This window comes from Mus musculus, chromosome 5, assembly GCF_000001635.26.
Source record: "Mus musculus strain C57BL/6J chromosome 5, GRCm38.p6 C57BL/6J".
Lineage (NCBI taxonomy): Eukaryota > Metazoa > Chordata > Mammalia > Rodentia > Muridae > Mus > Mus musculus.
The window spans coordinates 121,293,815-121,307,696 of NC_000071.6; the positions used below are offsets into that span (position 1 = coordinate 121,293,815).

The 13,882-nt window shown below is 47.3% G+C and overlaps 1 protein-coding gene across 12 annotated transcripts in view; it reads left to right on the forward strand.

Annotated features, from left to right (window-relative positions):
• Window positions 1–13,882, forward strand: part of Hectd4 (HECT domain E3 ubiquitin protein ligase 4) — a 149,065-nt gene that overhangs the window by 74,302 nt on the left and 60,881 nt on the right. For 8 of the 12 annotated variants that reach the window (XM_006530351.4, XM_006530353.4, XM_006530352.4 and 5 more), the window contains 12 exons: window positions 1,561–1,685; window positions 3,289–3,442; window positions 4,245–4,345; window positions 5,631–5,829; window positions 7,928–8,074; window positions 8,823–8,927; window positions 9,718–9,881; window positions 10,404–10,637; window positions 11,858–12,050; window positions 12,187–12,291; window positions 13,128–13,216; window positions 13,533–13,708. In XM_006530351.4, the coding sequence (XP_006530414.1) occupies window positions 1,561–1,685; window positions 3,289–3,442; window positions 4,245–4,345; window positions 5,631–5,829; window positions 7,928–8,074; window positions 8,823–8,927; window positions 9,718–9,881; window positions 10,404–10,637; window positions 11,858–12,050; window positions 12,187–12,291; window positions 13,128–13,216; window positions 13,533–13,708 (1,792 nt within the window). The remainder of the gene's footprint in view (window positions 1–1,560; window positions 1,686–3,288; window positions 3,443–4,244; window positions 4,346–5,630; window positions 5,830–7,927; window positions 8,075–8,822; window positions 8,928–9,717; window positions 9,882–10,403; window positions 10,638–11,857; window positions 12,051–12,186; window positions 12,292–13,127; window positions 13,217–13,532; window positions 13,709–13,882) is intronic. The other 4 variants (XM_006530356.4, XM_006530360.4, XM_006530357.4 and 1 more) reach the window with 1 other exon arrangement.

Below are 13,882 nucleotides of genomic sequence, written 5' to 3' on the forward strand. Positions count from 1 at the left end.
CTGGAGCTGTGTGTGGTAGTACATGAGTTTAATCTTACCCTTTAAGAGACAAAGGCAGTGCTAGGCAGTGGTGGCACATGCCTGTAATCCCAACACTTGGGAGGCAGAGGCAGGCAGATTTCTGAGTTCAAGGCCAGCCTGGTCTACAGAGTAAGTTTCAGGACAGCTAGGACTGCACGGAGAAACCCTGTCTCAAAAAAACCAAAAAAAGGAAAAGAGAGAGAGAGAGCAAGAGAGAGAGAGAGAGAGAGAGAGAGAGAGAGAGAGAGAGACAAAGGCAGGTGGATGTCTTTGAATTTGAGGCCAGGTTGGTCTTACATAGTGAGTTCTAAACCCACCAGGACTACATAGTGAGACACTTATTTAAAACAAAACAAAACAAGAACCAAAAACAAAACCAATTTTCAATGAAAATATGGAAAGCCTGGTGTAGCCGCAGCCGCCTGCAACTCCAGCCCGCAAGAGAGAGGCAGAAGTAGCCCTGGCGCAGAGCACTGGAGCTAGAGCTCACCCTCTGGTGGATGCGTGGGCGCTCACAGCTAGTCTGGGGTATGCAAGAGCTGCCTCACACAAAACAGAAGGAAAAGTAATCATTGTGGAAAATTAGAGAAATTGGTATAAACCCTGAAAATCCCTCTCTGGAGGCCAGGGCCATGGCTGTAAGTGCCAGTCCTGCGCCTGTCACTTGTCAGGTCTGAGTTCCTAAAACACATTTCTGTGACTTCAAGGCCAGCTTGGTCTACAGAATGTGTTCCTAGACAGCCAGGGCTGCTCAGAAAAACTTTGTCTCAAAACAAGCAAACAAACAAACTAAAAACAAACAAAAAATGAAATAAAAAAAGACAAAGAAAAAAAATTATATACTCTTCGCAAAGGCAGAATGGGCTAGGTGGTCTGGGCCAGGTGGTCTAGCATTTTCAAAATAAGCAAGACCCAGAGATGCTATGTAGAGATAGTTCACTAGTATATATCTTTTTAAATCAGAAATGAACTGAACAGTTAAGGGCTGTTGCCTTGTTTGTGTTCCCAGACAGTCTATGCCATTCTTTCCTGTTCAGTATCCCATAGCTGCTGATGCTTAGCTGGGCTTTGTAACTTGGTGCATTTAAAATGTGCTGGGCTAAGACTCTAGGACCAGGCCACTTGTCCAGTTTGAGCATGCTGTGGTTTGTCTCATCTTACTCAGTACCTGTCCACACGCTTTTTACTGTTGTGTTTTCTCTTTAGCTGTGCTCAGACCTACCAAGGCAGTCCTTCACCCGGGCAGCGTCTGGGCCTCCATGTGCTGGATGGGACGGGAGCTAGGCCTTGCCGCTAGACACACAGTGCCTTCCTTCCCTGTGAAATACTGCGTATTTCTAGCTGCACTCCAGACTCTGGCCTCCCAAATCAAATTCCTACCTGCCACCCAAGAGGAGCTCACTGCACTGAGTTTCTACTGGCCACATCATTTCATCTGGAAATGTGTCGTTAAATAAACATGTCCCATCATGTTGTCTTTATGAGTGTGCATTACTCATCACAAGACTGGAAACTAATCTTATGGTCTCTTCTGCCTAGGAGTTAAAGACCAGTATCTTGGCTCTTGCCACCCAGATCCTGACTGGCTGTGATGAGGTCCTGGAAATGCTGCAGCAGGTCACCACAGCCCTCATAAACAGTGACATACCTGACCGAGAGCAGAGGTGAGTATGGGGGTCGCCGGCTGCGGCTGATCAAATGAGACCCTTAGCCTGGCCCTCCAGGTGATCATCTAGTGTACAGGCATGTTTGCAGGAGGGGCTGGGATGGTACTGCACAGCCCAGGGCAGTGGGAGCAAGGTTCTGCTGGGCAGCCCAGCTCCAGTGTGGTCAGCGCTTCAAACTGGCCTTGCTTCCTTTCCTTTCCTTTTCTTTTGAGTTTTCCTCCCTTTTTTGCTTCTTTCCTTCCTTCCTCTCTGTTTCTTATTTCATTTATTTTCTAGACAGAGTCTCTCTACTCATTATATCTACTCTCTGGGACTCATTATATAGATAAGGCTTGAACTCACAGAGATCCACTTGCCTCTGCCTCCCATGTCCTGGAATTAAAGACATGCACCAAGACTCCCAGCTCAGATTTGCCTTTCAACCATTTGCCTTAGTGCTGTGACGAGTTCCTCTGGGGAGGAAGTGACTTATTGGCACAGCTAATCATCTGCTGCACAGAAGACGGCACTGACACAGCACATCAGCATTGACTCACATTGACTCTTCCAGACGCAGGGGACCTGTAGAGAGTGAGGCTCTTCCACGTAACAGCCCTTCCTCTGCCATATTTGCTTTTCAAGTTGTTAGACACTGGATTTTTATAATGTGGACATTGAGATATATTGACCTCATGTGAACCTGCTACAGTCTTTGCTTCAGGGTGTCTGTCCTGTGTCTCGGTTGTTGCCCGTTTATAGATGGTAGATGGGAATTGGGCTGAGAACACTACAACTCAGGGAGGCATTGCACCAAGACTTGTGAAGATGTTTGTTCTCTCCTGCCAGCTTATGGGACTGGGTAGGGTGTAATGGGGGACACTGAAATGGGGCACCCAGTTTTCCTTCCAACAGCAACATCCTCAGTAAATTTGGAGAACTCACAATCCCCCTAGTAGAGAAATGCAATATTAAAAGAGTGACTTTAAAGACTAAGTTAAAATATGCCAACTTAGTAGTCAGGTTCATACACAAAGAAAGTTGAATGATAGTTACTGAGGCCAGAGGAGGGGTTATTACTAAAAGGTGCAGACTTTGGGTTTACAGGATAAGCAGAGTTAGAAAGATGGACAGTAATAATGGTTGTACATTATTCTAGTCCTGAAATGTATGCTTCAAAGTGGCTAGGATAATAAATTATGTTAGGCATATTTTACCACCATAAAAATTATTTAAACAAATCTGCCTGCTTCTATGATGTACATGAGCCTCAGGTGCTACTCAGGAGTGGCAGTCTCAGAGGATAAGCTGGCACATCCACTTTGTAGCCCTTCACCCTCCAGCACAGGACAGAGGCAGCAGCCCAGAGCAAAGAGCCCTGGAAGGGCACTAACCACTTAGAGAAGTCACAGCACTTCAGGACCTGTTTATGGAGGGCTGGGCAGGGCCTGCACATGCATGCTCTGGACTAAAAAGCCTCCTTCTCCTCTCCCTCCCTGGTGGGGTTTGCATAGAATTGACTAGTTTAAAGAGAGAATGTTTAAGAGGATGGGCTGGGCACAAGATGCGATGGTTGCTCTTCATGCTGAATTTGCTTAGAATGTGTACTTTCCTGAACTTCTAGGTTAAAAGGCTTGGAGCAAGTTACCAAGGCCACTATGCTTGGTCACCTTCTCCCAGTGTTGCTGACCTCCCTGATGCACCCCAATCTACAGACCCTGACCATGGCCGACGCCCTGATGCCTCAGCTTGTGCAGCTGGTGCTGTACACCAGCCAGGTGGGTCCCATACTCCACTGACAGCTCTCAGCTTGATCCACAGGGTGGCACTACAAACACAGCCAGTCCTTTACCAGAACCAGGAACATTTTCACACCTAAGATACAAAGTTGGTGTTCGTGTGACTTAATGAGTGGCTGTGGTCTGACCAGCTGTGAGTGTGCTAGTGTCAGACTGACAGCCTACTGGACATACATTGTCCTGAGTTCTTGTTAGCTGAGAGTTAAGTGCAGGAGGGGACGGGGAGGTGGCCTCACTAGTAGGCAGCTAGGACTGTGAGGATGCAGTGTGACTTGCAAGTTCATGTCGGGAGCTACCTGGGTAACACATAGATGGTTTAGTCTCTGGCAGTTCTGGGGGTGGGGGGGATCTGGTTAGTTGATATTGTTCTTTCTGTGGGGTTGCAATCCCCTTCAGTCCTTCCCCTAACTCTTCTATTGGGTTCCCTGGGCTCAGTCCAGTGGTTGGCTGTGAGTATCTGCATCTGTACTGGTCAGGTGCTAGGAGAGTATGGATGGGTCCATGGCTTCAGCTACATATGTATCTTATCTGGCATCAGTAGGAAAGGAGGCCCTTGGTCCTTGGAGGCTTGATGCCCCAGCGTAGGGGGTTGCCAGAAGGGGTGAGGCGTGAAGGGAGTACCCCTTAGAGACAAAGGGGGGTCTTGTGGAGGGAAGACCAGGAAGGTTGGCAACATTTGAAATGTAAATAAATAAAATAATTAGTAAAAAAAATTGCAAGAGTTAAAACAAAAAATTAACCAAACAAGCAAAAAAAGACATACAGATGGTTTATGTTTTAGACGGCCTTGCTGCTTAAAACCCAGTGTCCAGCGTTTGCCGAGATGAGCTGTTCCCCATGTGGCACCTCAGACCAGAAGTGCAGGCTTTTTCCTGATGAGAGGTAATGTGTGCATGCGGTGAGAGCCTTGTACTCCTTTTACGAGGGTTAGCTAACTGGAAAAGAAAATATTTTAGGGCCAGGATTCCATAGCCAGCTACAAGAGTATTCTAAATTTAAAGGGACAAGTTAGACTGCATTTCCCTTTAAGTGAAGGAACCTGCTCAAAATTGACTTGAAACTCTCACTACAGTGGACATACAAGAAAGATTGAGTTTAGTAGATTAACTTTCTTCTTTGTTCTTTGCGGTTCCCATTGTAGCTGTGAGTTGTTGTTTTGTTTTGAGACAGACTCTCACTGTATAGTCTGCATAGATACAGTCTATCTATGCAGAAGACAGGTCTGCCTTCTGAGTGCTGGGTCTGACCGTGTGCACAACAACCCCCCTACCCTACCCCACCCCACCCCCACCCCCGGCCTGGCTCCCTTGTTTTTGTTTTGGTTTTGGTTTTGGTTTTTGGTTTTTCGAGACAGGGTTTCTCTGTATAGCCCTGGCTGTCCTGGAACTCACTCTGTAGACCAGGCTGGCCTCGAACTCAGAAATCCTCCTGCCTCTGCCTCCTGAGTGCTGGGATTAAAGGCGTGCGCCACCACCCCCGGCCTGGCTCCCTTGTTTCTAAGGAGACAGGGGATCCAGGGCAGAAGCTTCCCTGTGTACAAGCTCACTGGGGAGCTCAGGCTGCCCTTGGACCCTGAGCCTCCAGCATGTGCCTCCCTCCCCAGTGCTGGGCCTATCTTCTTATCATACACATCAGTGAGCCTCTGGTGTCAGGGCAGATCTGGAGCAGAGCTGAAACAAAGGAAGTGACCTCATGCAGCCAAGTCCAGAGTTTGAGTTTGTGTTCCACAGCCTCAGGCTCAGGCTCTTGCAAGCTCGATGAGAATGGAGAAGGGGCTTTCATGGTCACCTCTCCTGAGTGAAACTACACTGGAAAGAACTAGAAACTCGTGGAAAGCAGCCCAGCCTGAAGTCCCACCCTACACTTGTGATGGGTGATAGTGAGGCCTTCTCCTGGCTGCTGTTGCGCATCCCCTTGGAGGAGTAGGAAGTGCACGTGTGGTGCGTGAAAAGTGATGCGATGCCTACTGACAGGACAGGAGGAACGTGAGCACAGAGCATTTCCAACTACCTTCCCTTGCTTGTCAGTGCTTCCATGGTAGAGTGTTGTCATGCCGTGTGGGTGGGGAATGGAAGACTGGTTTCTTAACTTGTCTTCTGCATTTCTAGTTTGTTTTGGTTTTGTTGTCCTTGTTAAGCTGCACTTCTTTCTCTTTCTCCGGTTTTAGAATGCTAGAAGAAAAGGAAGAGCCAGGCTTCCTCACTGGCTTAAAGATCCCCGCCCCATGGGCTGCTGGGAAGACCGTGGAAACAGTACACCCTGTCAGAGACAACTATAAGTTTAAGGAGACTGTTCATATCCCAGGAGCTCGCTGCCTGTACCTACGATTTGACACCAGATGTTCGTCACAGTACGACTATGACAAAGTAAGCAGGAGCCAGTTGTCACTGCTGCCTCGACTTAGCTGCTTCTTATTTTCCTTTGCATTGCTCTCCATGCCTCACCCATTTCTGCCTCGGGGCCCTCTCTGGAGACTCCCTCAGGTAGTGCTTTGGCTGGTGTTGACTGAGGAAGTTGAAGAGCCTTACCTCTGTGTCTGACTGCAGTGCTGTAGGCGTGCAGACATTGTCACTCTAAGCACCCATGAGCTTGATTGTAGACAGAGGACTTCCTGTGGCTCTGCTGCCTTCTGCCTTCCCTCTTGACAGTTGTGTAGGTGTGTGGTGGCTGTTGATCTGGAATGGTCTCACTGCCCTCTTCTGGAGGCTTCTTATGTGTCCTGTGGAAGAAGGTGGCTTTTAGAAGGGTTCAGATAGGCCTGAGTCTGGCTTGCTTTTTCTTCTTCGCTATTATTTCAGACACCTACATAGATTTTGAGGACTTAACGACTTAATGACCATTCAGAAAGGGCAGGGTTTTCTTCTGTTGCTGTTGAGTTGGAGTCCTGAGGAAAGGCTGAGGAAAGGACACACAGACCAGCGCTGCGCATGCTGTCTGCTGCTGGTCAGCCACAGGGCACCTCTGCCCGGGGCAAATGGAGTACAGACAGATGTCTTAATCTCGTCAAGGGAGGCTTTTAGGTTAAAGGTAAATTAGCCACACTTACCTTGAGATGGTGAGACACACAGCCAGATGTTAAATCTTCCTCCCTGTTAGATTTTAGGAGAGTCAAGCATCTCAGATATTTGGAGGAGTTGAAAATGTGTCCTGAAAACTCACCTCAGCCTGCAGCTAAGATGCTTCATGGAGCCTGGCTCTGGCTGTCCTTGCCTCCTCTGTTCAGGCGGAGTGTCTGCAGTGCCTCATGTGCAAGCAGACGTTACCCCTTTAGTTGGTATTGTTTTGGTTTTTCTTTAAAAAGTGATAATTTGCCTCTTCTGGTATGTGCTGAGTTGTGCCTGCCACATATATTACAATTATGATGCACAAGGAGGCTTCCCACATAGACAAAAATATATTTACTTTCCCCATGTTTCCTGGCTGGTGTCAGCAAGAGGTGTAACAGGACAGAGCTCACGAGCTGACAGGCATCCAGAGTTAAAGATGGAGCTCTCACATCCTGGCTTAGCTGCCAGGGGCATCAGTGTACCATACGCTCAGGCTTGCTAGTTACAGAAGCCAGAGAGAGTGCTGTTTCCCCCCGACATACTTGAATGCCAAGTGAGTTGCCACTCTCTTCTATGATAGAAGCAGACAGTGAGGGCCAGATGACTCAGTAGGTAAGGCTCTTACAGCACAAGCCTGATGGCCTCTCATGTACTCCCCAAAGCCCATGAAAAGGAGGAGGAGACAACCAACTTGACAAAGTTGTCCTCTGGCCTTCCCACATGGGCCGTGGCACACAATCCCCCCATGCACATATACCATGCAAACACAACTTTAATAATAAACAAACCAGCCAATTAGATAAAACTGGGTGATGGGAGGACAGTATTAACAGATGAAAATTGTCCCTATAAGCAGCAGTCATCTATATTTTTGATCTATATTTGTGTCATTTCTTTATGCCATTAAGCAATGTTTTAAGAATGTGTGGCTTGTTTTTACTTTGTTGCATTTTTAAATCCTGATTTCTTCATTTTTTGTTGCTTTTATTTGTATTAGGGATTAGAACCTGCCTATATTAGTCACTACATTCATTTTGGGGAGGACTTAAGGGCCAAACTGCACCTGTTGTAAATGAGTTCTGATAACTAGGATGAAAATAGCAATCTGAGAACTACACACACACGGTATGATTAGTTAGATCTTAGTGTCCCTGTGCCAACCTAGATTTGAAAATATCAGAAATGTGCCTGTGAATAATTTCAATCATTATTTTTCTTTCACTGCCTTATAAATACCAATAGCTGATTGTCTCCAGACTTATATCAGCTAGACTTCAGATATGAGGATCTATTAGTTACATTATAATGAATGATACCAGGGTCTGGCTATAAATGTATTTTTTACAAATGTTTTTTTTACAAATGTTTTTTTGCAGCCTCTTTATTTGTAGATGTTGTTTTTGTTTTTCTTTTACAGTCTAACGGTCTATTTTCTGTTTTGAAGTTGGTGATTTACGCGGGGCCTAACACAAACAGTAGGAAGGTTGCTGAGTATGGAGGCAACACTCTGGGATATGGCAGCCGGAGTGTCTTAGGAACTGGCTGGCCGAAGGACTTGGTGAAGGTATGGGATCAAGTCACAACTTCTTTCTAGAAAAAGGAAGGTGTTCGTAGGTTCTTAATGGGCTTGAGGCTAAGTGTAACCCAGCAAGCATTTGCAATGGGACTTGAATTAGTTATTGCCACATTGCTAGGCCTATAGTTCACAGTTAGACAGGCACATAGTTAGCTAGTTAGGGCCACATTGGTATGGCTGTTGCCTTCCCACTTCTATTTAGAATTACCTTCCTTTTGCTTGTAGGACATCAGACCCCTGTCCTCACTGGAGCTTCAATCCATCCACAGGGTTCTTTGTGGTCACTGGGTTGTCAGAACTATTTCTTGGGGGTGGGGCTGCTAGTTTTCCCAGGGTCCTTTTCTGGACATTGACCATAGAACACTGCAGTTTAAAAGTTTTGAATTAATGTTTTAAAGTGTTTTCCTGAACCTGTGAGTTGCAAATACAGTGTACCTACTTTAGCTGGCCAGTGACAGTCACTGCCTGGGGTGTCTGGCTGAGCCAAGTCCACAGCTGCTGCTCTTTGCCTTGTCACTGACACAGTGGGCTTGGAGAAAGACAAGGGAGGGAGCAGAGCAGATGGATCTCTGTGAGTTCTCAGACAGCCAGGCTGCACAGAGACCCCATCTCAAAAAATCAAATAAAAACAAATAAAGCAATCAATCAATCAGCCAATCTCTGAAATATATTGCTCTCTTGGAAATTGTTTGACTTTTTTTAAAAGTTCATTTCCTCCTCCCCCTTAAATCTTAAGGTTGAAGGCGATACAGTCACCTTCTCCTTTGAAATGAGAAGTGGCCGTGAACACAACACTCCTGACAAAGCCATGTGGGGTTTTGCTTGCACAGTCCGCGCTCAGGTACTGACCATAACCCTGCTGTGGGCAGAGTGAATTCTCCTGTGTACCTTGCTGACATAGTCATATTTGCCTTGGGAACAGGGCAGAATATGAGCCACTCTTCCATGTGTCTCTTCATCAACAAGTAGGGGCTGAGCAGGAGTGAGTGGGCACTTCATGGAATGAAAAGAGCTGTAACCTAAAATCAGTCCAGCAGCACCAGAGCCTCTGTGGCCAGGACTCTGAGGCCTGGCAATGACTAGACTCCGGCATGTTCGTTCAGGGCAGAGGCAGCTGGGACACTCAATTGACATAAGCATATAGATTTCAGGTTAAGACATGAAATCCCCTTGGGTTGGACTTGGAGTTTGCCTGAGCTTGACCCACCATAGAACCTCTGAGGCAGAGCTGTGGGCTAGCTTGTGCACCCTGTGAAGCAGACAGAGGACTCTGTCCTCTGTTTAATCAAGCAAAATGGCTGCTTCTCAGCACAGGGGTATCTTGAGATGCAGTCGTTGATGGAGTCGAGGTCTGCATTTGACTATTCAAAGCTGAGGACAAGCAGCCTCACTTCTTGCACGTGATTCTTGTCTTTTCTGATAGGAAAAGTTCTCATTCTGTGGTTACTCCAGGGCCACGCTCTATTCCTGATTCCTAATTCCTGGGTTCTGTACCTGGTCGCCATAGCGGCTGCACTTGGTGCTGCTCTACAAAACCTGGTGGGGATGGTCCAGTGTGGTGCAGCTAGCTTGCAGTACTCTGCCAGACTCCACCGACTCGTGCATGTGGTTTGCCCCTGCTTGCCTTGTAGGAGTCCTCGGAGGATGTCTCGGGAGGCTTGCCCTTCCTGGTAGACCTGGCCTTAGGGCTGTCTGTGTTAGCTTGTTCCATGTTAAGAATCCTATACAACGGACCAGAAATTACCAAAGAAGAGGAAGCTTGTCAGGACCTGTTGCGATCCAAACTTCTACAAAGGTAACAAGGTCTGCATGGAGCTAGTTCTGCCCACAAACACAAGTAGACTTCATCTGGAAAGCTGCTCTCAGCGCACTTCCCAGCTAGCTGTGCCCAACCCTCTCGCTGGTTCCTAAGTGTCTTAGGAATGGCCTTAAAATGGCACCCCTGCCTTTTACTTGCTACCTTTTCGTTAACATCTTGGAACTGCATACGTTTTTCTCCAGCTTAAACCCCGTACAATTGAAGGCCCCCAAAAAGAAGGGTAGATGTCTGGTGAACAGTTGGACATATAGGATGGGGGTGGTAAACACGTGATGCTTTCACCTTTACTAGGCTTCCTAATAACGTTGGGAAGGAGGTAGACTCCCAAGATTCTTTTATGCAGTATTCAGCGTAGCCTCTGTAGGTTTGCTGACTACGCACTGCATACATCTTGTGAGCTTCCACGTGTCTCATGTAGCTGCAGCTATCCAAGTAGCTTTCCAGGAATCTTAGTTACAGGGCAGTGAAAAGCCTGTTTCTCTCTCCGTGTCTTCCTAGGTGCCAGTGGCAGGTGGAGGCCAACGGTGTTATCTCCCCTGCCCTTACTCCGAGTCCCTCTCCACTGCCGCTGACCATAGAGGAAGACAGAGAATTCACCTACCCCGCGGATGTCCTTGTGCCTCCTGTTGGGAACTACTTCGACCTGCCTCGGATCAGGCTGCCTCCAGGAATCATGATAAAGCTCAGGGAGATTTCTGGCCGTGCACGACCTCAGTTTAGACCAAGTATAAAGTATGTTCAGAGAGTGGGGGTGCCAGCAAACCATGACTTTAAGTTTACCTGGGTGGGGGGAGCTCAGTGGAAGGATGCTTTCACCTCTGGTGCAAGTCTCTGGGTTTGGGCCCCTTCACCATAAAAACATTAGTTCAGTTATATGAAAATCTTGTATTTACTTGACGGACAGGAGCCGAGTATTTAGGTGAACCCACCAGGTGGCCAGCGGGTCTCCCTATGTGGCCCTCCAGGCACAGTCCCAGACCCCGGAGCATTGGTGTGCTCCACTTCACATTTGTTGAACTGAGAGTCTGGGCCTGCGTGTGGGTTTAAGTTTCCAGTGGGGTTCCGATGCATGGTAAAACTTGGCAAGTTCTAAACCTTTCTGACAGTTTGACCTTGCAGTTGACCTCAGCTTCTACTTTTGATTTCTGTATAGTCTGGTAACTCATCTTTACTTGTGATTCCCTGGGAAGTGACAAACCTGAGCCTTAGAGTCACACATGTGCTATGCTGTTCTTAGCCTGAAGCCTTCCTGCACGGGGCAAAATCACCCATTTCAGAGAAAAATTTAAAGAGTAGATAAAAATTTTAATTAAGCAAATGCATAAAACATTTTTTGTTTTATTACTTTTTGTGGGATGGGTGCATATGACACACGTGTGGAGGTCAGAGGACAACTTGCAGAAGTTGGTTCTCCTTCCATCACGTGTGCTCTGAGTTCTTATACTTGGCCACAAGCCCCATTCTCCAGTAAGCCCTCTTGGCTCCATAAACTGCACTCTGTTTAAACCTGTATCCACATGCTCTACAGCAGTCTCAGTGCCGCATGAAACCAGTGCCAGAAGGCAGGCGAATAGTTCTGAAGCTTGGGGGGGCGGGGGGGGGGGGCGGGTGTTTTCTTTTAAATTCACTTTACATCCTGATCACGCCCTCCTTCCCTCCTTTCTTCTCAGTCTCACCCTTACAAATCCCTTCCCCTTGTAGCTGTTATTATTCTGTGCTGCCTCACCTGACTCTTATGTGGCCACTGCAGACTGGCACTCTGGTGCTCAGACTTAGTGTCCAACCCAATGAGCCAGCCCCCAGCTTCCAGTGCCACCCTCTCTTCCTCTAGTGTAATACAAGGGGTACAGCGAGCCAGTGTTTGAGTCGAAGCCTACAGTTTCCAGCCTGTTGCATATGGTGCTGCTGAGTTCCATTAGCATATGCCTGACTGATGTCCCTTGTCACCACAGAGAAGTGATCCAGCCCGATGTCATGGAAGAAATGGTGGTGTCCTGTGTTATTAAGCACTTGAACTTGGTTGACGCGCTGCAGTCCCTGATCAATTTCCAGTATCAGGAAGAACATGCTGAGGAATATGACTTATTGTGTAAAATTATGGGAGAGACCTTTAAGAAGCTCAATGCCATGGAGAGACAGCTGCAGGTGAGTGAGAACGGAGCCATCAATCTGCTGTCGGGAACTGAAGTAAGCAGTCACTGGCTGTCACCTAATGCCGTGCTCACAGATTGCCCTCATTTTGTCTTGCATCTCCTACATGTTGTGTGGTCAACCTTCCTAGAGTGTGGCTGAGCTGGAACAGAAGTGGCAGAGTGAGGCTGAGGACGCCATGCAGGGGAAGCTGGAGAATAACATGCCTTTCTTTTATGACTACCATTTTAATGAGGTCAGTGCAGCACGTGAGTAAGCACGGGGGCGTGCCACTTAGAGGGCAGCGGGGGGCCACGTGTGCTCGCACGTGCACGTGTGCAGAGAAAGTAGTGCTACTTTCTGAAACCTGAACACTGTGTGACACACCCATCCTTAAAAGGTTAAATAAAAAGCAGCTAGATTGATGCGTTAGGATATACAAGTAATTGCTTTGTAACTGGTTGGTAGCATTGTACGAAGGCTAAAGAAGTTATTAAGTTGGTGAAAGCCTCAGTGGGTGGAGGTGCTTGCCACCAAGCCTAGTGACCTGAGTTCCAGCCCCAGGAACAATGGTGGAAGGAGCTGTCCTCTAACCTCCACACAGGCACTGTGGCACAGGTGTGCACAGTCTCACACTCACACAGTATTACGTAAGAAATAAACAAATGGAGGAAAGGAAATTACCATTATTATCAAATTTTGCTTTCAAACCTTAAAAACCAAAACAAAAATTTAAAAATATGGTTTGAGTTGGAAATTCCTAGAAAATAGACCATGGAATTTTTTTTAACGTTTATACTATCATATAAAAGTATACAGTTCCAGGAAGATTCTGAGTTCAAAGTCATCATGTGTTATAAATTGAGACTCTGTCAAAGAGTTAGTTCTAAGGCTCTAGTGCCCTGGTAGAGCACTTGCTTCTAAGGCCAAGGCACTGGTTTAATTCTGCAGTGCAAAAGTGAGAGCAGAGGCAGGGACCATTTGTTGAGCAGCAGGGGGCACAGAGACTTCCGTTTCTCTAACAGTGTACCTTGAGCTTGGTTCCTGCAGGTCATGCATACCATCTTTTCTTGTTGATTTTTCCTTCTTTAGAACAAAATGAAAGAACTAGAGCTTTTGTGTTCCATGAAGGAAGTCTCCTTTGATGGGAATGATCTTGAGAACATGGTCCTCTCACTGAGGTTAGTGACGTCACTTGCCTGCCCGTCTGCCAGTCTCACTTCCCACCTTGGTGCTCAGGACACCACGGGTCCAGTCCCTCTTAGGTTTTTCAGGGTTGTGGGCTCACCAGATACTCAGTTAAGCTCACTGGTAAGTCGGCAGCTTTGGCTTGAACTCTGAGAAAGTAGCACAGGCATTTAGAGGATCCTTGGATGGAGCAGGGGCAGGTGAGCCATGTTCCCTGGGAGACAGACTGCTTACTTCCTGTCCTTGTCCCAGAAGGCTGTGTGGGGTGAACGGGAGAACGACTAAACCCACCCCAGTCTCTCTCTTTAGGGAGAAGTTCCTCCAGGAAGTGAATTCTCTTGCTCAGAAGCCCTCCCACCCACTGGCCAAAACAAAGACCCTGGTGAGGAGCCTGATGAACCGAGCAGAGCTGCTGCTGCACGTCACCATTGCGGCCCAGGCTGGGCTCACCAGGAGCATCTCAGGGACGCCAGCAGAGACGCCTGGTACTGCATCAGGCTCTGGCCTGACTCTGTTCATAAAGCACACATCAGCTATCTTTAAGGAATCCACTCCTAAGTTCTCCTAAAACAGCAAAGTAGGGAATATAAACATGTTCCTTCTTGTCTCTGTAGTCTCTTAGGATAGAATCCCTGTGGAGTCATCCTGAATGGGTCCTT